The sequence below is a fragment of the Bombina bombina genome, chromosome 1, assembly GCF_027579735.1.
Source record: "Bombina bombina isolate aBomBom1 chromosome 1, aBomBom1.pri, whole genome shotgun sequence".
Classification (NCBI taxonomy): Eukaryota; Metazoa; Chordata; class Amphibia; order Anura; family Bombinatoridae; genus Bombina; species Bombina bombina.
The window spans coordinates 503,164,998-503,190,814 of NC_069499.1; the positions used below are offsets into that span (position 1 = coordinate 503,164,998).

Sequence of the window (25,817 nt, forward strand, 5' to 3'; positions counted from 1 at the left end):
CTGCCAAGAGCTCCTCTTGGCACAGAGCTGAGGTCTCCCGCCTTCGTAGCTGGGTGCGTGACAGTTGCTCTGGGAATCCTATGCGGTTCTTATGGATAGTACCGAAAGCTACTGTATCAAGACAATACAGTAGCTTGAACAAAAGGACACTTGTATAGAAATTATCAAGATACAAGTGGTAACCTTTGTTCATTAAGGGTTGAATTAGGTCCCAGACAATCTTGCCACTGGTTCCCATATGTTCTGGGCAACCTGGAGAGTCAAGGTGGATATCCTTTCCCTCAAACACCTGGAAGGCCTGAGTATACCCACTGTCGCTCTCACAGAGCTTATACACTTTCACTCCATACCTGGAGCGCTTGGAAGGAATATACTGCTTGAATCCCAGCCTTCCCTTATACTTCATCAGGGATTCATCTATGCAGATATTCTATCCAGGTGTATAAGCCTCTGCAAACCTGGCAGTGAAGTGTAATCAGGGGGCGGATCTTGTACAGCCTGTCAAACTGGGGGTGCTCCCTAGGGGGCAAAGGCTGTTGTCATTAAAATGCATGAATTAAGTATAATTTCATACCTTTGCCTAGGCATAGACTGTCTGTAAATGGGAGTACAGCAGATGGGGCTAGTGCTTTAGTAGGAGCGGATGGAAGGCTTCTTGATTATGCCCATCAGCATTGTGAGTGCCCAGAATTTTAGAAATTCTGACACGTCAATGGGGGCCCATTGCTGCTTTGCCCAAAAAGACTGAGGCTTAGCAGCACTGAATTGCTGGGCATACACATTAGCTTGGGAGACAATGTTCCCCAAAGCATCATCCCCCAGAAAAAGCTGCATAAATTGAAGGGGGGTAAATCCTGTGACATCCAGATTGATGCCAGGATTTTCTGTGAAAGTAGGGATATCTGGCCTCTGGAGATTAGGCAATACCCACTCCTCAGCAGCTGGAGCAACACGTCTCCTTTTGGCATGGGGCTCAGAAGCCACAGATACATCACTAGCTCTAGATTCATTTCTAGATACACTTATTTCACTAGATGATGTATCTGAGCACTGACCAGGGTCAAAATCAGAGCCTGCGTCAGAGGCAGAGGCCTCAGAATCTGAAGCCAGGATGGCATAAGCCTCATCAGCAGTATAAAAACACTGTGCCATTATAAATATATATTAATGCCTAAAGCAGTGATCTACGCACAGAAGGAGTTAATGGCTTTTACAAACAAATTAAATAACAGTGATATCAATGGCTAAAGCAGTGATCTGCAGCACAAGAGGGGTTAATGGCTTTTACAAACAAATTAAATAGCAGTGATATCAATGCTTAAAGCAGTGATCAGCGGCACAAAAGGGGTTAATGGCTTTGAGTCTTACAATAAAATTAATCAATGCCTAAAGCAGAGATCTACGCACAGAACCTACATTAATGGCTCTTACAAAAAAAATTAAATACATTTATATCAATGCCTAAGCAGTGATAAAGCATTTATCTGCAGCAAAAAAGGGGTTAATGGCTATTATAAGAGACTTTGGGTCTTACAATAAAATTAAATAAATATTAATCACTGCCTAAAGCAGTGATCTGTGCACAGAAGGGGTTAATGGCCTGTATATCAATGCCTAAGCAGGGATATCAACGCCTAAAAATATTAAATAAAAATCAATGCCTAAAGCAGTGATATACGGCACAATAAAATTAATAACATTTTTATTAACCAGGTACGTCATTAAGTGGTTAAACAACTTTCCAATTTCCTTCTATTATCTAAACTGTTTTTTTCTGTTGATTTCTTTAATTGAAAGGGATACCTAGGTAGACTTATGAGATGCTGATTGGTGGCTGCACAAATATGTGTCATGTTATTGGCTCCCATTAATGCATTGCTGCTGCTTCAAAAAAGCATACCAAGAGAATGAAGCAAATTAAATAATAGAAGTTAATTGGACAGTTGTATAAAATTGTTTTCTCCATCTGAATCATGAAAGAAACATTTTAAGTTTAATGTCCCTTTAATGAGGTAATTATAAAGAGTTTTGCTCATATACAAGTATTACTTCTTTATTCTAAATTATACCAGCTCACTTGATTATGACCAAACTGGACAATATGATATCATTAAAAATTAAAAGTATACTTAATGGAATCTGTCAGTATTGTATTATCAGGGGCTTAGTAGTACTAAGTATATATATATATTTGCTTGAAGGCTCAGGTATCATAATATTCACACAGTGCCACACCAATAATCTGCTTTAGTATTGCATCTCCAAAGCAATAAGCCACCAGTCAATCAGGGGTTAAACACATACCGCTAGATTTGGAGTTTTGTCGGTAACGACCCGAAAAACTAACGCCGGCTTTTTTCTGGCCGCACCATAAAAATAACTCTGGTATTGAGAGTCCACATAAAGGCTGCGTTAGGCTCCAAAAAAGGAGCGTAGAGCATTTTTAATGCAGCTTCAACTCTCGATACCAGAGTTGCTTACGGACGCGGCCAGCCTCAAAAACGTGCTCGTGCACGATTCCCCCATAGGAAACAATGGGGCTGTTTGAGCTGAAAAAAAACCTAACACCTGCAAAAAAGCCGTGTTCAGCTCTTAACGCAGCCCCATTGTTTGCTATGCAGTAACCCTTCCTACGTCTGCACTTAACACTCTAACATGTACCCCGAGTCTAAACACCCCTAACCTTACACTTATTAACCCCTATTCTGCCGCCCCCGCTATCGATGACCCCTGCATATTATTATTAACCCCTAATCTGCCGCTCCGTAAACCGCCGCTACTTACATTATCCCTATGTACCCCTAATCTGCTGCCCTAACATCGCCGACCCCTATGTTATATTTATTAACCCCTAATCTGCCCCCCACAACGTCACCTCCACCTGCCTACACTTATTAACCCCTAATCTGCCGACCGGACCTGAGCGCTACTATAATAAAGTTATTAACCCCTAATCCGCCTCACTAACCCTATCATAAATAGTATTAACCCCTAATCTACCCTCCCTAACATCGCCGACACCTAACTTCAAACATTAACCCCTAATCTGCTGACTGGAGCTCACCGCTATTCTAATAAATGTATTAACCCCTAAAGCTAAGTCTAACCCTAACACTAACACCCCCCTAAATTAAATATAATTTAAATCTAACGAAATTAATTAACTCTTATTAAATAAATTATTCCTATTTAAAGCTAAATACTTACCTGTAAAATAAATCCTAATATAGCTACAATATAAATTATAATTATATTATAGCTATTTTAGGATTTATATTTATTTTACAGGTAACTTTGTATTTATTTTAACCAGGTAAAATAGCTATTAAATAGTTAAGAACTATTTAATAGCTAAAATAGTTAAAATAATTACAAATTTACCTGTAAAAGAAATCCTAACCTAAGTTACAAATAAACCTAACACTAGACTATCAATAAATTAATTAAATAAACTACCTACAATTACCTACAATTAACCTAACACTACACTATCAATAAATTAATTAAATACAATTGCTACAAATAAATACAATTAAATAAACTAGCTAAAGTACAAAAAATTAAAAAGAACTAAGTTACAAAAAATAAAATATTTACAAACATAAGAAAAATATTACAACAATTTTAAACTAATTACACCTACTCTAAGCCCCCTAATAAAATAACAAAGCCCCCCAAAATAAAAAAATGCCCTACCCTATTCTAAATTACTAAAGTTCAAAGCTCTTTTACCTTACCAGCCCTGAACAGGGCCCTTTGCGGGGCATGCCCCAAGAAATACAGCTCTTTTGCCTGTAAAAAAAAACATACAATACCCAAGCCCCCCAACATTACAACCCACCACCCACATACCCCTAATCTAACCCAAACCCCCCTTAAATAAACCTAACACTAAGCCCCTGAAGATCATCCTACCTTGTCTTCACCATACCAGGTTCACCGATCGGTCCAGAAGAGCTCCTCCGATGTCCTGATCCAAGCCCAAGCGGGGGGCTGAAGAGGTCCATGATCCGGCTGAAGTCTTCATCCAAGCGGGGCAGAAGAGGTCTTCCATCCGATTGAAGTCTTCATCCAAGCAGCATCCATCCGGAGCAAAGCGGCAGCATCCTGAAGACCTCCACCGCGGAACATCCATCCTGGCCGACGACTGAACGACGAATGACGGTTCCTTTAAATGACGTCATCCAAGATGGCGTCCCTCGAATTCCGATTGGCTGATAGGATTCTATCAGCCAATCGGAATTAAGGTAGGAATATTCTGATTGGCTGATGGAATCAGCCAATCAGAATCAAGTTCAATCCTATTGGCTGTTCCGATCAGCCAATAGAATGCAAGCTCAATCTGATTGGCTGATTGGACTTTTGTACTTTAGCTAGTTTATTTAATTGTATTTATTTGTAGCAATTGTATTTAATTAATTTATTGATAGTGTAGTGTTAGGTTAATTGTAGGTAATTGTAGGTATTTTATTTAATTTATTTATTGATAGTGTAGTGTTAGGTTTATTTGTAACTTAGGTTAGGATTTCTTTTACAGGTAAATTTGTAATTATTTTAACTATTTTAGCTATTAAATAGTTCTTAACTATTTAATAGCTATTGTACCTGGTTAAAATAAATACAAAGTTACCTGTAAAATAAATATAAATCCTAAAATAGCTATAATATAATTATAATTTATATTGTAGCTATATTAGGGTTTATTTTACAGGTAAGTATTTAGCTTTAAATAGGAATAATTTATTTAATAAGAGTTAATTAATTTCGTTAGATTTAAATTATATTTAACTTAGGGGGGTGTTAGTATTAGGGTTAGACTTAGCTTTAGGGGTTAATACATTTATTAGAATAGCGGCGAGATTCAGTCGGCAGATTAGGGGTTAATAATTGAAGTTAGGTGTCGGCGATGTTAGGGAGGGCAGATTAGGGGTTAATACTATTTATGATAGGGTTAGTGAGGCGGATTAGGGGTTAATAACTTTATTATAGTAGCGCTCAGGTCCGGTCGGCAGATTAGGGGTTAATAAGTGTAGGCAGGTGGAGGCGATGTTGAGGGGGGCAGATTAGGGGTTAATAAATATAATATAGGGGTCGGCGATGTTAGGGCAGCAGATTAGGGGTACATAGGGATAATGTAGGTGGCGGTCGGCAGATTAGGGGTTAAAAAATTTTTTTCGAGTGTCGGCGATGTGGGGGGACCTCGGTTTAGGGGTACATAGTTAGTTTATGGGTGTTAGTGTACTTTAGAGTACAGTAGTTAAGAGCTTTAGAAACCAGCGTTAGCCCAGAAAGCTCTTAACTACTGACTTTTTTCCTGCGGCCGGAGATAGGATACGCAATTTACGTAAGGGGATCTGCGGTATGGAAAAGTCGCGGCTGAAAAGTGAGCGTTAGACCCTATTTTGAGTGACTCCAAATACCGGCGGTAGCCTAAAACCAGCGTTAGGAGCCTCTAACGCTGGTTTTCACGGCTACCGCCAAACTCTAAATCTAGGCCATTGGGATTGATCACAATATTGTGCTTGTTTTCAGCAGATGAAGATTTCTGAACTTTAGCCAGTATTGTCAGTGTGAAGCTTAACATCTTAAGGACATATGACAGAATTTTATCTGTGCCGTTAATCTAGTGATTTCCTCATGAAAAAGCTAATTGCAATTTGCAAGTGATTAACATCAAACAAATGGCAATTGTGGGTGTATAGTGTGTAGTGATGCTAAAAGTCCTTATTCATTTTCTTAACGTTACTTGATCTATAAATCATCTGCTTAGTGATGTTGTCATCCAATATGGCACCAGGTAATTTAACTCCTTATCTGCTGTGCCATTTGCCCTGTGCTGACAAGTTTTGTAGTTTCTAGATGTTGGTCACATTTAGGTCAATATTCAGTGAGAAACTGACACATATATTATTTTTTTAAGCAGACCCAGCAGATTCAAACTACACCATTATTTTATGTATGTACCATGAGATGTAAGAACTCTACATCTAAATATGAAAACAAGTGTATTTTTGTTATAATTTTAATAAAAAAAGGTTATAAACAAATGTGTGTGTTTTTTTTCTAAACAATATAGTCAAATGAAGAAGGATTTGTCCTCACATAAATAAGGGCCTTTGGATATAGTTACTGTATATAACTTTGATGAGCATATATATATATATTAACATTTTAATAAACAAAGTTGCAAACTATGGTGCGTATGTGTTTTTATTCTCTCTAAACAGGATAGTCAAAACAAGGAGTTATCCTCATATAAATTGGGACCTTTGGGTATATTTATAAAACTTTGACGTACACATACATGCCCATATATTCATGCAAGATGGTCACCTGTAGATTAAAACGTATATTGAGGCTTTATTTTAAAAAGGGCTTCGGGGCATTACAATGAGGGTCTCACAATGGGGCTGATATTCAAAAGCTCGCCGGCATAGAGAGAAATCATGCAAAACCTTTGTGATTTTTTATAGAAGCAAGGAAACAAGCAAGGAGGGGGTGTAGGTATTTTACTTTCCTCTCATTGCACCTTTCATCAAATAAACTCATCTCTTCCCTCACATTTTCTTCCTTCGAAAACCCACATGATTCGCTTATTCTCTCCACTTTCTCTCTACGTGTTGATATTATATATCGCCCCCTGGCTCCTCAACTCAAATTCTTGATCATTTTGAATCCTGGCTACCTTATTTTGTCTCCTCAGACGTCCCTGCCCTCATTCTTGCGGATTTCAACCCTGTCGACAATCCTGCTGCCCCTGCTGCAAAAGAACTTCTTCAGCTCACTTCCTCTTACGGTCTGTCACTATTGTCTGACTCTCCCACTCACATGGACACTTCCTTGATTGGATTTTCAGTAATCGCTGCACTTTCTCTAACTTCTCAAATTTCCCATTTCCTCTTTCTGACCACCATCTCCTTATTTGTAATATCACAGCACTTCCTACTGTGCTCCCTCCTTGTAACCTCCTTCTGACCCTCACTCCAAATTCCACAGGAGCATTAAGTCACTTGCGGCTAGATTATGAGTTTTTCTGTACGACTATACCTCTGAAAAATTGGCGCTATTAACCCCTAATCCACCACCCCCAACATTGCCAAAACTAAATAAACCTAATAACCCCTAAACTTCCGGCACCCCACATCGCCAACACTATAATAAAGTATTAAACCCTAAACCTCTAGTCCCCCACATCATAACTACAAAACTAAACCAATTAACCCCTAAACCACCGCCCCACATCGCAAAACATTAAATTAAGCTATTAACCCCTAAAGCTAACACCCCCTAACTTTAAATTAAAATTACAATATAACTATCTTTAAATTTATAAAGACTTACCTGTGAAATAAAAAAAAATAACATTAAACTATAAATTAACCTAATATAACTATTCAAATAAAAAAAATAAACTACAAATTAAAAACAAATTAAAAATCTAAAATAAAACTAATACTACGAAAAAAAATTAAAAATCTAACATTACAAAAAATAATAAACACTAAATTATGAAAAATAAAAAACTGTTTTTATTTTTGATAATTTAGTTTATTATTTTTTGCAATCTTATAGTTTTTTATTTTTCATAATTTAGTGTTTCCAATAGAATGCGAGCTCAATCTGATTGGCTGATTGGATCAGCCAATCGGATTGAACTTGATTCTGATTGGCTGATTCCATCAGCCAATCAGAAAATTCCTACCTTAATTCCGATTGGCTGATAGAATCCTATCAGCCAATCGGAATTCGAGGGACGCCATCTTGGATGACGTCCCTTAAAGGAACAGTCATTCGTCGTTCAGTCGTCGGGCCGGATGGATGTTCCGCGCTGGAGGTCTTCAGGATCCTGCCGCTTCGCTCCGGATGGATGCTGCTTGGATGAAGACTTCAATCGGATGGAAGATCCTCTTCTGCCCCGCTTGGATGAAGACTTTGACCGGATCATGGACCTCTTCAGCCCCCCGCTTGGGCTTGGATCAGGACATCGGAGGAGCTCTTCAGGACGGATCGGTGAACCTGGATGGTGAAGACAAGGTAGGAAGATCTTCAGGGGCTTAGTGTTAGGTTTATTTAAGGGGGGTTTGGGTTGATTAGGGGTATGTGGGTGGTGGGTTGTAATGTTGGGGGGGGGGTATTGTATGTTTTTTTTTACAGGCAAAAGAGCTGAAATTCTTGGGGCATGCCCCGCAAAGGGCCCTGTTCAGGGCTGGTAAGGTAAAAGAGCTTTTACCTTTTTTAATTTAGAATAGGGTAGGGAATTTTTTATTTTGGGGGGCTTTGGTATTTTATTAGGGGGCTTAGAGTAGGTGTAATTAGTTTAAAATTGTTGTAATATTTTTCTTATGTTTGTAAATATTTTTTTATTTTTTGTAACTTAGTTCTTTTTTATTTTTTGTACTTTAGCTAGTTTATTTAATTGTATTTATTTGTAGGAATTGTGTTTAATTAATTTATTGATAGTGTAGTGTTAGGTTAATTGTAGGTAATTGTAGGTAGTTTATTTAATTAATTTATTGATAGGGTAGTGTTAGGTTTAATTATATCTTAGGTTAGGATTTATTTTACAGGTAAATTTGTTATTATTTTAACTAGGTAACTATTAAATAGCTATTGTACCTGGTTAAAATAATTACCAAGTTGCCTGTAAAATAAATATAAATCCTAAAATAGCTATAATATAATTATAATTTATATTGTAGCTATATTAGGATGTATTTTACAGGTAAGTATTTAGCTTTAAATAGGAATAATTTATTTAATAAGAGTTAATTTATTTCGTTAGATTTAAATTATATTTAAGTTAGGGGGGTGGTAGTGTTAGGGTTAGACTTAGCTTTAGGGGTTAATCCATTTATTATAGTAGCGGTGAGCTCCGGTCGTCAGATTAGGGGTTAATAATTGAAGTTAGGTGTCGGCGATGTTAGGGAGGGCAGATTAGGGGTTAATACTATTTATGATAGGGTTAGTGAGGCGGATTAGGGGTTAATAACTTTATTATAGTAGCGCTCAGGTCCGCTCGGCAGATTAGGGGTTAATAAGTGTAGGCAGGTGTCGGCGACGTTGTGGGGGGCAGATTAGGGGTTAATAAATATAATATAGGGGTCGGCGATGTTAGGGCAGCAGATTAGGGGTACATAGGGATAACGTAGGTTGCGGCGGTTTACGGAGCGGCAGATTAGGGGTTAAAAATAATATGCAGGGGTCAGCGATAGCGGGGGCGGCAGATTAGGGGTTAATAAGTGTAAGGTTAGGGGTGTTTAGACTCGGGGTACATGTTAGAGTGTTAGGTGCAGACGTAGGAAGTGTTTCCCCATAGGAAACAATGGGGCTGCGTTAGGAGCTGAACGCTGCTTTTTTGCAGGTGTTAGGTTTTTTTTCAGCTCAAACAGCCCCATTGTTTCCTATGGGGATATCGTGCACGAGCACGTTTTTGAGGCTGGCCGCGTCCGTAAGCAACTCTGGTTTCGAGAGTTGCATTTGCGGTAAAAATGCTCTACGCTCCTTTTTTGGAGCCTAACGCAGCATTTGTTTGAACTCTCGATACCAGAGTTAATTTTATGGTGCGGCCAGAAAAAAGCCCGCGGAGCGTTAACAGCCCTTCTACCGCCGAACTCCAAATCTAGGCCTCAGTGTTTAGTTATTTTAAGATAGTTATGCTGTAACTTTTAATTTAAAGTTAGGGGGTTTTAGGTTTTATGGTTAATAGTTTAATTTAGTGTTTTGTAATGTGGGGTCTGGCGGTTTAAGGGTTAATAGGCTTATTTATTAGTTGTGATGTGGAGGTCAGGCGGTTTGTGGTTTAATAGGTTTATTTATTAGTTGCGATGTGGGGGGCCGGTGGTTTAGGGGTTAATAGCTTTATTTAGTGACAGAGAAATCGGGTAGCAGCAGATTAGGGGTTAATCACTTTATTTAGGTGTCGGCGATGTCGGTGGGTGGTGGATTAGGGAATAATAACTTTTATTAGTGTTGGCGACGTCGGGGAGTGGCGGATTAGGGGTTAATAACTTTTATTAGTGTCGACGATGTCGGGTCGGCGGATTAGGGGTGTTTTGACTGGGGGTTTATGTTAGGGTGTTAGGTTTAATCGTAACTTTCTTTTTCCCATTGACATCAATGGTGTTGCGTTATGGCGATCTCTATTCCACGATTGCAGGTGTTAGTTTTTTTTCTAACACTTTCTCCCCATTGATGTCTATGGGGGAAAGCATGCATGAGCATGTAAACTCACTTGACTTTTGTGTGGTATGGAGCTTAAAACACCATAACGCACAGCACAAGGAGGCTTTTCTGTAACTCATAATGGCAGCACTATGGAGAGTGCAATAACGCAATTTTTTTGCGTTATTTTTGCACCCTGTTTAGCACAAAACTGTTTAGCGCAAAACTTGTAATCTAGGTGTTGGTCGGCAACATCTTTCAAACTCTCTCTATTTATTAGATTTTTTAAAATAAATTGTATATCAGACCTTTTTATAGTATTCCATCAGAGACTATAACCATCAGTTTAACAGTTAGGTTGAATAAGTTTAATCACCAACATGCTGCCCCATTAGATAGGATTAGCAGTGTTCTCTCTTCCCCTTTTATTAATTCAGTTCTTATTAGTCTTTCTATTAGACCTATTAAAACAGTCCTGTTTCTCTTTTTTAGAATCTATCAAGTTTTTATATTATTTGGATCATTGTTGTTATTATTATCACTTTTATTGTCTTATTTACATAAAATATCTAACTAGCATGTCTGTCATACCCCTCAACATAGTTCTACATTCAATGAAGGCAGGTTGACATTACGATGAAGTATCTTGTTTTTATCTAATATTATCTTTTGTGTACATAGATTGAATGGTTGTTTTTTAATAATATTTTAATCACAGCATGTATTTTTTGTTCTTTTAATACACTCACTCTTTTTTTCTACGTAGCAATGTTACATTGTTAGGTATGCATTTGCAGGTATCAGCACAGGTGGTATCTGATTGGTTGACATTTGAACCTTACCTGCATTGGCTCCTTTAAAAGCCGGTTGGAGCAACTAATACATTTACTCTTGACAAAGTTTGGGCGAACCCAGACGAAACACGTAGAGAGTTTTGTTTCAAGTTCTATGACTCTCTGCACACACGATTATCCACTCCCAACACTTTGAAGGTGTTCTGCCAGCAATTACCGCATGGTTATAAGTCACGGCTGAGGTGGATGTTATAAGTTGTAAGTTGGACTACACCCGTGGATTGTGGACTCTTGCAGTAGTCTCCAGTTTGGAATTCGATCCGAGCAGCCTCTTCCATCTTCATCCATCCGGTGAAGTCTTCATTCATGCGGCCTCTTCAATCTTCATCCATCCGGCACGGAGTGGGTCCATCTTGAAGACATCCGGCGTGGAGCTCCTCTTCAATATGAACGCTGCCGTAAACTGGAACTTGAATGCAAGTGATGTCATCCAAGATGGCATCCCTTGCATTCCTATTGGCGGAAAGGTTCCAATCAGCCAATAGGATTAGAGCTGCTAAAATCCTATTGGCTGTTCCAATCAGCCAATAGGATATAAGCAGCTCTCATCCTATTGGCTGTTCCAAACAGCCAATAGGATTGAGCTCTCATCCTATTGACTGTTTAGAACAGCCAATAGGATGAGAGCTCCTCAAATCCTATTGGCTGATTGGAACAGCCAATAGGATTTTAGCAGCTCTAATCCTATTGGCTGGTTGGAACCTTTCAGCCAATAGGAATGCAAGGGACGCCATCTTGGATGACGTCACTTGCATTCAAGTTCCAGTTTACGGCAACGATTGTATTGAAGAGGAGCTCTGTGCTGGATGTCTTCAGGATGGACCCGCTCCGCACCGGATGGATGAAGTTAGAAAAGGCCGCATGGATGAATACTTTACTGGATGGATGAAGATGGAAGAGGTCGCCCGGATGAAGACTTCTTGCTGGCTGGATGGATCATTCAAGTGGAACTTCAAAAACTGTAAGTGGATCGTCGGGGGTTAGTGTAAGGTTTATTTAAGGTTTTTTTGGTGGGTTTTATTTTTAGAGTAGGGTCTGGGCAGGTAAAAGAGCTAAATGCCCTTTTAAGTTCAATACCCATACAAATGCCCTTTTCAGGGCAATGGGGAGCATAGGTTTTTTTAGATAGGGTTTTATTTGGGGGAGTTGTTTGGTTGGGTGGTGGGTTTTACTGTTGGGGGGTGTTTTTTTTTTTTTTTTACAGGTAAAAGAGCTGATTTATTTGTGGCAATGCCCCACTAAAGGCCCTTTAAAGGGCCATTTGTAGTTTATTGTAGGCTAGGGTTTTTTTTTATTTTGGGGGGGCTATTATATTAGTGTAATAATGTAACAAAGTTCCATTTCCACTTTCTAAAATATAATTTGCAGCTGATTTTGTAACTAAGATTGGATGCTGTAACAACCTTAGTAAAGCACAAATGTCAGCAAGTTTATCAAGTAGTTGATAATACTATTAAATGGTTAAACAGTATTTTGTAGGGAAGCAATATGAGAGCCAACAGGGTTAAAGAAGGAATGCTCAGGACTGAGTAAGATATACAGTCTATTGGTTATTAGATGGCACTTATGGAACAATTGTACATTTAGTGCAGTTCCCAGTAACTCAAATTCCCTACAATATCCGTTGATAGAGGTTAGATTTAAGATGCTGACAAATTACACACAGTCCAAGTTAAATAATATAAAGGTTGCACAAAAGCAGGTATTCAAAGCAGCAACTTTGAGGTAAATACTGTTATACTTGCGGTTTCCACAGGTTCTGATGTTTGGAAGTTTCTCAGGTAAGTGTACAGCTGCAGACTGTGTTCCAGTAATGACACAGGTGAATTCAGCTCAGAGCTAATGAGGCTGACAGGCTGACAGGCTAAGCAGGAGTGGATGAGACTACTTAGAACAGATGAAAAATCCAGTGTGAATGCTAGGATAAGATACAGGTTAGTAATGTTAGCAATGTGGATTGAATAAATCTGATGAACGGCTAGATTACAAGTTTTGTCGGTAAAAACTTGCGTTGCTAACGCTCCTTTTTTTTCCAGCGCTCACTTTAAACAACGCTGGTATTACAAGTTTTCTAAATGGCTGCATTAGCCTCAGAAAAGTGAGCGCTGAGCAAAATTTAGCTCCACTTCTCCCTGTAATACCAGCGTTGCTTACTGTAGCGGTAAGCTGGAAAAACGTGCTCATGCACGATTTCCCCATAGGATACAATGGGGCTAAGCTGGCTGAAAAAAAACCTAACACCCTGACATGAATCCCGAGTCTAAACACCCCTAACCTTATACTTATTAACCTCTAATCTGCCGCCCCCAACATTGTCGAAACCAGCATTATACTCTTAACCCTTAATCTGCCACTCCGGACACCGTTGCCACCTACAATATCCCTATGAACCCCTAATCTGCTACCCCTAACATCGCCGACACCTATATTATATTTATTAACCCCTAATCTGCCGCCCCCAACGTTTCCACCACCTACCTACAATTATTAACCCCTAATCTGCCGATTGGACATCGCCGCCACTATAATAAATGTATTAACCCCTAAACCGCCGCACTCCCGCCTCGCAAACACTATAATAAATTTTATTAACCCCTAATCTGCCCTCCCTAACATCGCCACCACCTACCTACAATTATTAACCCCTAATCTGCCGCCCCAAACGTCGCCGCTACTATAATAAAGTTATTAACCCCTAAAACTAAGTCTAACCCTAACCCTAACACCCCCTAACTTAAATATAATTTAAATAAATCTAAATAAAATTACTACAATTAAATAAATTAATCCTATTTAAAACTAAATACTTACCTATAAAATAAACCCTAAGATAGCTACAATATAACTAATAGTTACACTGTAGCTATTTTAGGATTTATATTTATTTTACAGGCAACTTTGTATTTATTTTAACTAGGTACAATTGCTATTAAATAGTTAATAACTATTTAATAGCTACCTAGTTAAAATAATTACAAAATTACCTGTAAAATAAATCCTAACCTAAGTTACAAATACACCTAACACTACACTATCAATAAATAAACTAAAATACAATTAAATAAACTAAACTATATTACAAAAAACAAACACTAAATTACAAAAAATAAAAAAATATTACAAGAATTTTAATCTAATTACACCTAATCTAAGCCCCCTAATAAAATAAAAAAGCCCCCCAAAATAATAAAATTCCCTATCCTAAACTAAATTACAAAGTAATCAGCTCTTTTTGCGGGGCATTGCCCCAAAGTATTCAGCTCTATTACCTGTAAAAAAACAAATACAATACCGCCTCAACATTACAACCCACCACCCACATACCCCTACTCTAAAACCCACCCGATCCCCCTTAAAAAAACCTAACACTACCCCATTGAAGATCACCCTACCTTGAGCCGTCTTCAGCCAACCGGGCACTGATGGGACAGAAGAGGACATCCGGACAGGCACAAGTCTTCATCCGATCGGGGCAGAAGAGGTCCTCCATCCAGCAGAAGTCTTCATCCAAGCGGCATCTTCTATCTTCATCCATCCGGCACGGAGCGGGTCCATCTTCAAGACATCCGACGTGGAGCATCTTCTTCTTTCCGACGACTAACGACGAATGAAGGTTCCTTTAAATGACGTCATCCAAGATGGCGTCCCTCGAATTCCGATTGGCTGATAGGATTCTATCAGCAAATCGGAATTAAGGTAGGAAAAATCCGATTGGTTGATTTAATCAGCCAATCGGATTGAAGTTCAATCCGATTGGCTGATTGGATCAGCCAATCGAATTGACCTCGCATTGTATTGGCTGATCCAATCAGCCAATCGGATTAAACTTAAACATTGTAATATAGTGGCAACGTTTAGTGACACGGTATAAATAAAGTTGGTAAAAAGCCGAATAGCAGTGAGATCGATAACTGTTATTTAACAACAGTCCGATGCTCATCTCCTCGCACTTGGTGCGCAGCTTTTTGCCGGCTTTTTTTATAAATATGGAGAGCGTATTCAGGTCCGCGGCCGCAATGTTAGGCGAGCGTATTGGTGCCCGTGAATGCAGCATAGTTGAGGCTTTGATAAATATCCCCCCTAGTCTCCAGATACTTTCCCTCTCGTCCCCTTCACTTTTCTAATGACCTCCTCCTCTCATGTTACTTCCTCACATTCAGTCTACAAGACTTCTCCAGACTGGCCCCTATTTTGTGGAACTCTTTGCCTCCCCCTACATGACTCTCCCCTAGTTTTCAAACTTTCAAACTCTCCTTAAAGACTCTACTGTTCAGGGATGCTTATAATATACACTAACATTTTTCTATGTTAGTTCTTTCCCACCTTTTAGCTATTTACTGAACCCCTTAGCATGTAAGCCTTCAAGCCTAGCTGCTTTGTAGATCACCTTCATGAGAGATGATTTACAATAGTAAAACTCTTGGCAGGGCCCTCTATCCCTTTGTCTCATATAACTGTCACCTTGCATAATTTGAACTATGTCTTTAGCACTGCGGAATCTGTTGGTGCTCTACAAATAACTGATAATAATAATAGTAATAAATAAAAGGAAATAGATTAAAGGTCAGAAAATATGTTGAGATAAACAGTGTAGGATTATGGTTATATTATGCAACCAAGTTGTATGGTAATTCATGGTTTTCAATTTTTATATTTTTTTTAATAAAGAATATATTATTAATAATATATGTTTATGTAAATTATGCCAGATTCATCAGCACTGTGTACACAAGTGGGGGATGTACAGTAATAACACAAATTATTATTAAATCATTTACATACTTATATACAGGTGCTGTGGACTGATGAAACAAAGATTGAATTATTTGGTCATAACAAGGGGCGTTATGCATGGTGGCAAAAGACCCCAGCATTCCAAGACAAACACTTGCTACCCACAGTAAAATTTGGTGGATGTTCCATCATGCTGTGGGGCTGTGTGGCCAGTGCCGGTACAGGGAATCTTGTTAAAGTTGAGGGTCATATGGATTCCACTCAATATCAGCAGAACCTTGAGAATAATATTGAGGAATCAGTCACAAAGTTGAAGTTACACCGGAGCTGGATATTTCAACAAGACAACGACCCAAAACACTGCTCAGAATCTACTCTGGCATTTATGTAGAGGAACAAGTACAATGTTCTGGAATGGCCATCCCAGTCCCCAGACCTGAATATCATTGAAACATGACACTCATTACAGGCTATATGAAGCCTCTAGAGGCTGTTATTTCTGCTAAAGGAAGCTCTACTAAATATTGATGCAATATTTCTGTTGGGGTGCCCAAATGTATGCATCTGTCTAATTTCGGTTGGATGCATATTGCACTTTTTCTGTTAATCCAATAAACCTCATTTCACTACTAAAATAGTACTGTGTCCTTCAGATATTTGATAGATTAAAATGAAATTGCTGATTTAAACACCCAATTATTTATAAATGAAAATCATGGAAAATTGTCAGGGGTGCCTAAACTTTTGCATACGATTGTAAAATAATTAAAGGGACATGTTTTAAAACAGGCTACATAATTATGCACTCCTCCAAATAAAGCAAGTGGTGGGCAGAGTTTGACCATTGAAACAATTTCAGCAAAGAAGGTGTTAATGCATATAAAAACATTTCATACTCACCTAGTAAATATTGTACTTACAGCGGGCTCTTTTGGTCTCTTTAAAGAGATATGTTAATACAAATATTACTGTAATTTGCTAGAGTTTGCATTACTGTAGCCTTGCAGATCATAGCACAGCCAATCAGCATATCAGAAAAGGGAGTTGCACAACCTCACTAATTGCCGACTTTTTAGTGCTAGGGAGCTGCAGGGCTTGCAGCTCCTGAGCAAAACTTTACCTCTGTGTTTAACCCCTCCTTTGTGGGGGTTAAAAAGCAGGTATCTAGGGTTTGTAATAAAACAAATTACATTACAATGTACCTTTAAAAATGAACCCATTCTTTGTCTATTTAGATTTATAATATTTAGGAAAACAAATTTAAGGTACACAAAATGTAATATCAGAGAAAACAGCCAAAAGAGGAAGTATAAGGGAAATGACTTTATAAAACACTACATTATTAGAAATGCACTCTAGCAGCGCTAGATAATAACATAGGTATTCACACTTTTTATAAAGCTAATGAATACACAATTATTTTTCATTTAAAGTGGCATAAAACATCTTGAGAACTGTACATATCCTAAAAGGGCTAATTATGTAAAAATAGTTTGCATAAAACAATTGTTTAAAATTTTCTGGCAAGTATTTTAGAATATTTTTTCAAAAGATAAGCAAGACTGTTCCACCCCCCCCACCCCCACCCCGTATCAGTGTTTAGACACAGGCATTGTTTTTCAACTGAGTTCACATCTTCTAGGCATGCTCCAGCAGATAATCACTGTTCACTTTTGCATTCTACCAAGGCAACAATAGATATAGATACAGCCATAGAAGGAAATATGTGTGGGGAGTTAGAGATTTACAATTCAGAAACTAAAAAGAAAGGGTTAATGGCGAGGCACTGCAGTATAAATTTGCAGGTAAAGTAATTAAAGTACATATTATTATATTTTGTCTCTATCCCAACTTGTTTTATGTCCCTTTAATGTTTTTTTCACTTGTCCTTTATGCTGTTTTACATCTCACGCGTCTCAGCACCTGTGCAGTGATATAACATCAATGTGATTCGCCTTATTAGAAAATTAGCCTTCACATCATATTATTTACATATCAGATATATAATAACACAAGTGCAGAAACCCTTTATTCAAACTGCTTGGGACTAAAAAAGGTTTGGATTCGGAATAGGTTGGGTTTTGGAATATTTGTATATTTGCAACTGTGAATAATAAAGTCTGAAGAGGGGATGTGGGACCAAGTGTAAACAACAATATTTTATCTCATTTAGACAATATTTACATGTCATAATACAGCTAATACATGCAACCTAAAGGTAGTTTTATGTCATTTTAATACTTTTGTATACTTGGTAACCTCAGAAAGATAGTACAGGATTGTAATCAGAAAGATAAAATGTGTTGTTTTAAATAAATATAACATTTGCATTTTAGAACACACACACACACACACAAAAAAAACACTGGCAGAGAAGATTGTGACTAACAAACAGGGAAAAAAGTAAAACATTTTTATTTTATTTATTTTTTAAATATTAATTAAAAAGTTTGGATTTTGGAATTCCAGATTTGGGGATTTGTAATGTGATAGTAAAGGTTAGTAGTTTACAAATAACACATGAAGTAAAGGTAATTGAATTTAGTTTTTTCTACCCTCTTTTATTGTCTCTGCCGCCTGCTTCACTTTAAAGTGAATGTCAACTTTCACAAATGAAAGCCCTGTTTTTAAAAATACTATTAAAAACAGGGGCACTTTCATTCATCAAAGTTTACATTGAAGCTGTTCTTTTAAAATACTTACCTTTAATTCTTAGGAAGCTTGGGACTCTGGAGCAGCGATTCCCCCGCCTCCAGGTCGTCTCTTCTTACGTCAGAAATGACAGATCCGGCTTCCTCCAATAATGGCTTCCCCCCCAGAGCAGACATTGAGGAATATTTAATAAGCTGTCAACCGCAAATATGCTGGAATTCCGCAGCGTAATTGTGGCGAGCCTAATTCGACCTATTTATCAAAGCCTACAGACCGTCAAAAGTTGAAATTTGTGACGTAACATACGATCCGCCGGTCTCAATCCGACACAGATCAATGCTTACATCATTACAGATGTTCCGAATACAAATTCGGCACTATCTGACAACTTTTGTAAGTTATCAACTTTCTAATAGGTATGCTCACGGCTATTCCGGCCCAGTGTACCTGGTTTTCAATCCACCACCCTGGAGGCCCCGGATGCCATAGGAATCAAAGGGAGTCTGAAAGCAGAGAAAGCTCATGTTCGCTGCTACCATATATCCCATTGATTTCTATGAAAGAATAAAAGTTACGTTTACACCTAACACCCTAACATAAGCCCCAAGTCTAAACACCCCTAATCTGCCGCACCACATAATGTTATTAACCCCTATCCCGCCGCTCCCGGAGCCCAACACAACTAAATAAATATATTAACCCCTGGCCTCCCACATCACTACCACTTACTAAACCTATTAACCCCTAAACCGCCAGCCCCCCACATCGCCATAAACTAGATTAAGCTATTAACCCCTAAACCTAACAACCCACAAACTTTACATTAAATATTAACTCATCCCTATCTTATAATAAATTTAAACTTACCTTTAGAATTAAAATAAACTATATTAAACTACTAATTAACCTACCCTAACTATTATATTAAAATTACATTAAACTATATTAAACTATTAATTAACCTACCCTAACTATTATACTAAAATTATATTAAACTAGCAATTAAATTAACTATATTACATTTCTAAAAACCTAACCCTAGTCAAGTTATTTAAATCTACTATAAATAAATAACAACTAAGTTACACAAAATAAAAAACACTGTTACACAAAATAAAAAATAAATTATCAAATATTTAAACTAATTACACCTAATCTAATAGCCCTATCAAAATAAAAAAGCCCCCCCCCAAAATAAAAAAAACCCCTAGCCTACCATAAACTACCAATAGCCCTTAAAAGGGCCTTTTGTGGGGCATTGCCCCAAAGAAATCAGCTCTTTTACCTGTAAAATAAAATACAAACACCCCCCCCAACAGTAAAACCCAACACCCCCACAACCAAACCCCCCAAATAAAAACCTATCTAAAAAACCTAAGCTCCCCATTGCCCTGAAAAGGGCAATTGGATGGGCATTGCCCTTAAAAGGGCATTTAGCTCTTTTTCAGCCCAACGTCCCTAACCAAAAATTAAAACCCACCCAATAAACCCTTTAAAAAAACTAACACTAACCCCCGAAGATCCACTTACAGTTTTTGAAGACCGGACATCCATTCTCATCCAAGCGGTAGAAGTCCTCAGCAAAGCCGGCAGAAGTTTTCATCCAAGCGGGCCGAAGTCTTCATCCAACCGGGCAGAAGTCTTCATCCAGACGGCATGTTCTATCTTCATCCATCCGGCGCGGAGCAGCTCCATCTTCAATACATCCGGCGCGGAGCATCCTCTTCTTACGATGTCTGCTGCAGAATTAAGTTTCCAAAATGGCGTCCCTTACATTCCGATTGGATGATATGCCTGGTGAATGCATTAAATCCCATGTATAAGAGGGTGGGACCTATATGTCACTACACTACAGCAGGTTATGATGGGAAGGGGCAAAATAAAGTTGCTAAATTAAAGTTCTATTTCACTGAACTATGCCTGATGTAAATTTTAGAAGTCTCTCTCACACTGTAGTCTCTAAGGTTGTTGAAGGAGGGAGTAAGGAAGGAGAGTCCTGGACTTGGCTATCACACTGACACAACAACCAGATAGTTGTAGCTGAAAGCATTGTGGTATTGGTACACCCTGCAAACAGTATGGGGCAGGACCTTATGTCGAACTGGTCTCAGTATCAGTATCAACAACCCTCATTCTGTATCTGTTCATGTCAAGAACATAAACTGCTCCCTTGAACACATTCACTGGGTGACTAGAGCTTCTTTTCCTCCTACATACACTTGGGTATGATTAATCTTACAATTGATCCTTACCTATTTACCCTTGGAACATTACTGCTCTGGGGATATTGCATCAGGAGAGATACGTTATGGCAAATCTCTCCCAGACAGAAACTGGCAGCTGCTGCATGAAGTGCTAAGCCAATACAACAAAGAGTTTCAATAACTGCATTCATTTTGGCACATCTGTATTTACAATACTTAGTTTGGGTAACAAGCAAACACCTATGGGTAACAGAAGTTTTTACAGGCTTTTCACAGACCAGCAAGGAAGAAAAAAAGTACAAAATATAAGCAGACAATGGAAGTAAATAATTGTGAATAAGTGATTTGCTATTGCTTATGTCTGCCTTGTCTGTTTTATTACAAATTGTTAAAGGTTCCTAAAAAGCTTTATACATAACGTGCATGATTAATTAACCCTCTCATTTCATTTTGTGCTATAGCTAACATTTTGAATATGCCCAAGCACTTATGATGGTTATATACTGTATTATATATGTTTCGTTGTTTAAAAGTGTGATTTTCTCACTATTTTTTTTAGAAATCAATAAAAGTGTTTGTTTTAGTGTAAACTGAGTGCAAGATTGACAGCTTAATAAAAAAGCTGTTTGAATACCCAAAATGTGCACGTTGTAATACTGTTAATGACTGGACTTTATTATTTATTATGGATGTCACTTTCAATTTGAAAATGGTTAGTTACACCACCTAAACTCATTTAAAATGCTTTTAATGGCATTGTCACCATGCTTCTGCAAATCAACAGCTGGGATACACCCCTTGAAAACTCTGGTGAAACCCATGTTATTAGTCCAATTTGATGTGGCTAGTTATGAATAGATGCATATAGATTGTGCACTGATCTAAGCAACCACTGTTTAGCATGTTGCAGGGTCAGATACACCCTACCATACTAAAGCATATGTAGGCACTTCAGACTCGATGGAGTGAGAATAGCAAACAATCAAGATACGTAACAGTAAAGGCAAGCAAAATAAATAATATAAACTACAACACATTTATTTTCCTTAATTAAGCATGTTATGAAGAATTATATCTTGAGGTTACTGTCATTTTAAAAGTTATTTCCACGGTAAACAGAAAAGAAAAAAAAAGGAAAAAAAGACCAACTTTATGAACAAGAGAAAAAAAATTCTATTTTTTTTTTTAAATGAACACTTTTATCCAAGTACATCGGATCAAACGGATGTTGCTTATTTACATATGTTACAAATATTTAATTAATGTTAATTATAAATGTTTCATTATAAATGCACAAATGAAAGACTGTAAGCCAAGTGCCTGGTCAGGAAATTATATGTAGCTTTACAGACACTACAAATAGGAAGAAAGTAGAATATATTTTCTCCTTTCAGCCTTATTTTCAATATCATTATAATAAACTGCAGCTGACTATATTGTCTCTTCTAGCGTTCCTCTTTTGCTATATAGATGCTTTAACAGGTTCCTTACCCGCTCTCCCAAGTAGTTGAATATCAAGTCTTGGATCTCCTGTGGAGGAGAGAATCTGTATTTTTTGTAGACAGATGCATGTCCTTTACCCTCAAACAATCTTGTAGCCATCTTGCATTCAAGCAGTGCTCAGACTATATAGGGATAGAAGGGCAAAAGGATTGGTTTAGTTTTCATCCATAAAAGTAGCTATTGTATTACTATAAATCACTAAAACCATTTTTTTTCTTTCAGAATAGGAGGCTCACAAATGAGTTAAATACATAGTTAAAGTCAGCTCTGGAGCAACAATACTAACTGATCCTAAACTGAACACAACTGGCGATTGGCGGCTACACACATATACAGCTCATAAACGGCTCCCACACCATTCTCATCTCAAAATCAGGAGTATATTGCTGCTCTGGAGCTGAGCCCTTGCGATTACAGCCATACTTTGTTTTATTGCGCTTCACTGATATTGCTCTTTTTACAATTTGAAGGTTTGTAGCAACCCTTTTTCGAGCAAGTCTATTTGCGCAATGTTTCCAACATACAGTCATGGCCAAGCATATTGTCACCCCTGCATTTCTGTCAGATAATGCACCACTTCACCCAAAAAATTGTTTCAATTACAAATATTTAGGCACTCATGTTTATTTATTTTGTTTGTATTGGTATGACACAAAAAGTGGAGAAAAAAAAGCCAAATCTGACACATTCCACGCAAAACTCAAAAAATTGACTGGACAAAATTATTGGCACCTTCTCAAAATTCTCATGTAATTTGTAATTAAACTCACCTGTATCAATTAACAGGTGCTGACAATATAGAAATCACACTGGCAACCAGTTAAAATCGTGAAAAAAATCACTCAACCTTTCTGAGCATGGAAAAGAGAAAGAGCAGCGTAGAATTGTCTGAGGATTTGAGAACAAAAATTGTGGAAAATCCATTGTGTGCAACATTGTCTCAAGATTACAAGTCCATCTCCAGAGATCTTAATTTTCCTGTATCCACTGTGTGCAACATTGTCAAGAAGTTTACAGCCCATGGCATTGTAGCTAATCTCCCTGGATGTGGACAAAAGAGAAATATTGATCAAAGATTGCAACAAAGGATTGTTCGCATGGTGGATAAAGAACCTCAATCAACTTCCAGACAAATTCAAGCTGATCTTCAGGCACAGGGTACAAATGTGTCAGCTTGCACTATACCCCGCCATCTGAATGAAATGGGACGCTATGGTAGGAGACCCAGGAGGACCCCACTGCTGACACAGAAACATACAAAGCCAAAATTCTTTTAGGAGAATGTGCTGTGGACAGACAAAACAAAATTAGAACTTTTTGGTAAAGCCCATCATTCTACTGTTTTCAGAAAAAGAAATTAGACTTTTAAAGAAAAGAATACAGTTCATTCTGTCAGAGGTTCACTGATGTTTTGTGGTTGCTTTGCTGCTTCAGGCACTGGATGTCTTGACTGTGTGCATGGCATTATGAAATCTGAAGACTTCCAAAGAATTCTGTGGTGCAATGTAGGGCCTAGTGTCAGAAAGTTGGGTCTCCATCAGAGGTCATGGGTCTTACAGCAGGACAATGACCCAAAGCACATGTCAAAAAGCACCCAGAAATGCTTTAAGACGGAGAGTACTGAACTGACCAGTAATGAGTCCAGATCTCAATACCATAGAGTACCTGTGGAGAGATCTCAAAATAGCAGTTAGGAAAAGGAACCCTTCCAATCTGAGAGACCTGGAGCAGTTGGCGTAAGAAGAGTGGTCCAAAATTCCAGAAGAGAGGTGTAAGAAACTTATTGATGGTTACAGGAAGAGAATGATTTCATATATTTTTTCCAAGGGGTGTGCTAATAAATATTAAATTGATGGTGCCAATAATGTTGTCCAGTCCATTTTTAAAGTTTTGAGTAGAATGTGTCAGGTTTGGCTTTTTTTCTCCACTTTTTTGTGTCATACAAACAAAAGAAATAAACATGAGAATGCCTAAACATTTGTAATTGCAAAAATATTCTGGGTGAAGTGGTGCATTTTCTGACAGAAATGCAGGGGTGCCAATACTTTTGGACATGACTGTATATGCACGAATATACACATGAATAGACATATATACACATATATGACTGAAAAGTGCCCGCTGGTATTATGAGTCTGGCAGGTACAGGTGTACCGCTCACTTTTTTTTCTGCTACTCGAACATACCGCAAATTCACTTACGTCAATTGCGTATCCCATATTTTCATATTTTCAATAACGCTGGTATTACGAGTCTTGGAAAATGTGAGCGGTACACCCTCTCCTGTCAAGACTCCTACCGCATTTAAAAGTCAGCAGTTAAGAGTTTTATGGGCTAACGCCGTAACATAAAACTCTTAACTAAAGTGCTAAAAAGTACACTAACACCCATAAACTACATATTAACCCCTAAACTGAGCCCCCCCCCCCCACATCGCAAACACTTAAATAAAAATGTTAACCCCTAATCTGCCGACCGGACATTGCCGCCACTTTAATAAATATATTAACCCCTAAACCACTGCACTCCCGCCTCGCAAACACTAGTTAAATTTTATTAACCCCCCTAATCTGCCGTCCCTAACATCGCCGACACCTACCTACATTTATTGCCCCCAACATCGCCGTCACTATATTACATGTATTAACCCCTAAACCTAGTCTAACCCTAACACCCCCTAACTTAAATATAATTTAAATATATCTAAATAAAATGACTACAATTAACTAAATTATTCCTATTTAAAACTAAATACTTACCTATAAAATAAACCATAGGCTAGCTACAATATAACTAATAGTTACATCTCAGTGTTAATTTTTATTTTACAGGCAACTTTGCATTTATTTTAACTAGGTAGAATAGTTATTAAATAGTTATTAACTATTTAATAACTACCTAGTTAAAATAAAGACAAATTTACCTGTAAAATAAAACCTAACCTAAGTTACAATTACACCTAACATTACACTATAATTAAATTAATTCCCTAAACTAACTACAATTAAATACAATTAAATACAATTATCTAAATTACGAAAAAAACTAAATTACAGAAAATATTAAAATAATTACAATTTTTTTAAACTAATTACACCTTATCTAAACCCCCTAATAAAATAAAAAATCCCTACCCTACACTAAGTTACAAATAGCCCTTAAAAGAGCTTTTTGAAGGGCATTGCCCCAAAGTAATCAGCTCTTTTACCTGTAAAAAAAATACAATATCCCCCCCCAACATTACAACCCACCACCCACACACCCAACCATACTCTAAAACCCACCCAATCCCCCCTTAATAAAACCTAACACTAACCCCTTGAAGATCACCCTACCTTGAGACGTCTTCACCCAACTAGGCAGAAGTGGTCCTCCAGATGGGCAGAAGTCTTCATCCAAGCCGGGAAGAAGAGGTCCTCCAGACGGGCAGAAGTCTTCATCCAGGCGGTATCTTCTATCTTCATCCATTCAGAGCGGATCCATCTTCAAGACATCCAACATGGACGACTAAATGACGGTACCTTTAAGTGACATCATCCAAGATGGCGTCCCTTCAATTCCGATTGGCTGATAGAATTCTATCAGCCAATCAGAATTAAGGTAGAAAAAATCTTATTTGCTGATGCAATCAGCCAATAGGATTGAAGTTCAATCCTATTGGCTGAACCAATCAGCCAATAGGATTTTTTCTACCTTAATTCCGATTGAC

General features: G+C 37.9%; 1 protein-coding gene across 1 annotated transcript in view; it reads right to left on the bottom strand.

Annotated features, from left to right (window-relative positions):
* The window catches only part of LOC128645536 (putative methyltransferase DDB_G0268948), a 105,510-nt gene that overhangs the window by 61,783 nt on the left and 17,910 nt on the right, over window positions 1-25,817 (bottom strand). The window contains exon 2 of the mRNA XM_053698580.1: window positions 22,097-22,230. Coding sequence (XP_053554555.1) covers window positions 22,097-22,207 — 111 coding nt within the window. The 5' untranslated portion in view covers window positions 22,208-22,230. The remainder of the gene's footprint in view (window positions 1-22,096; window positions 22,231-25,817) is intronic.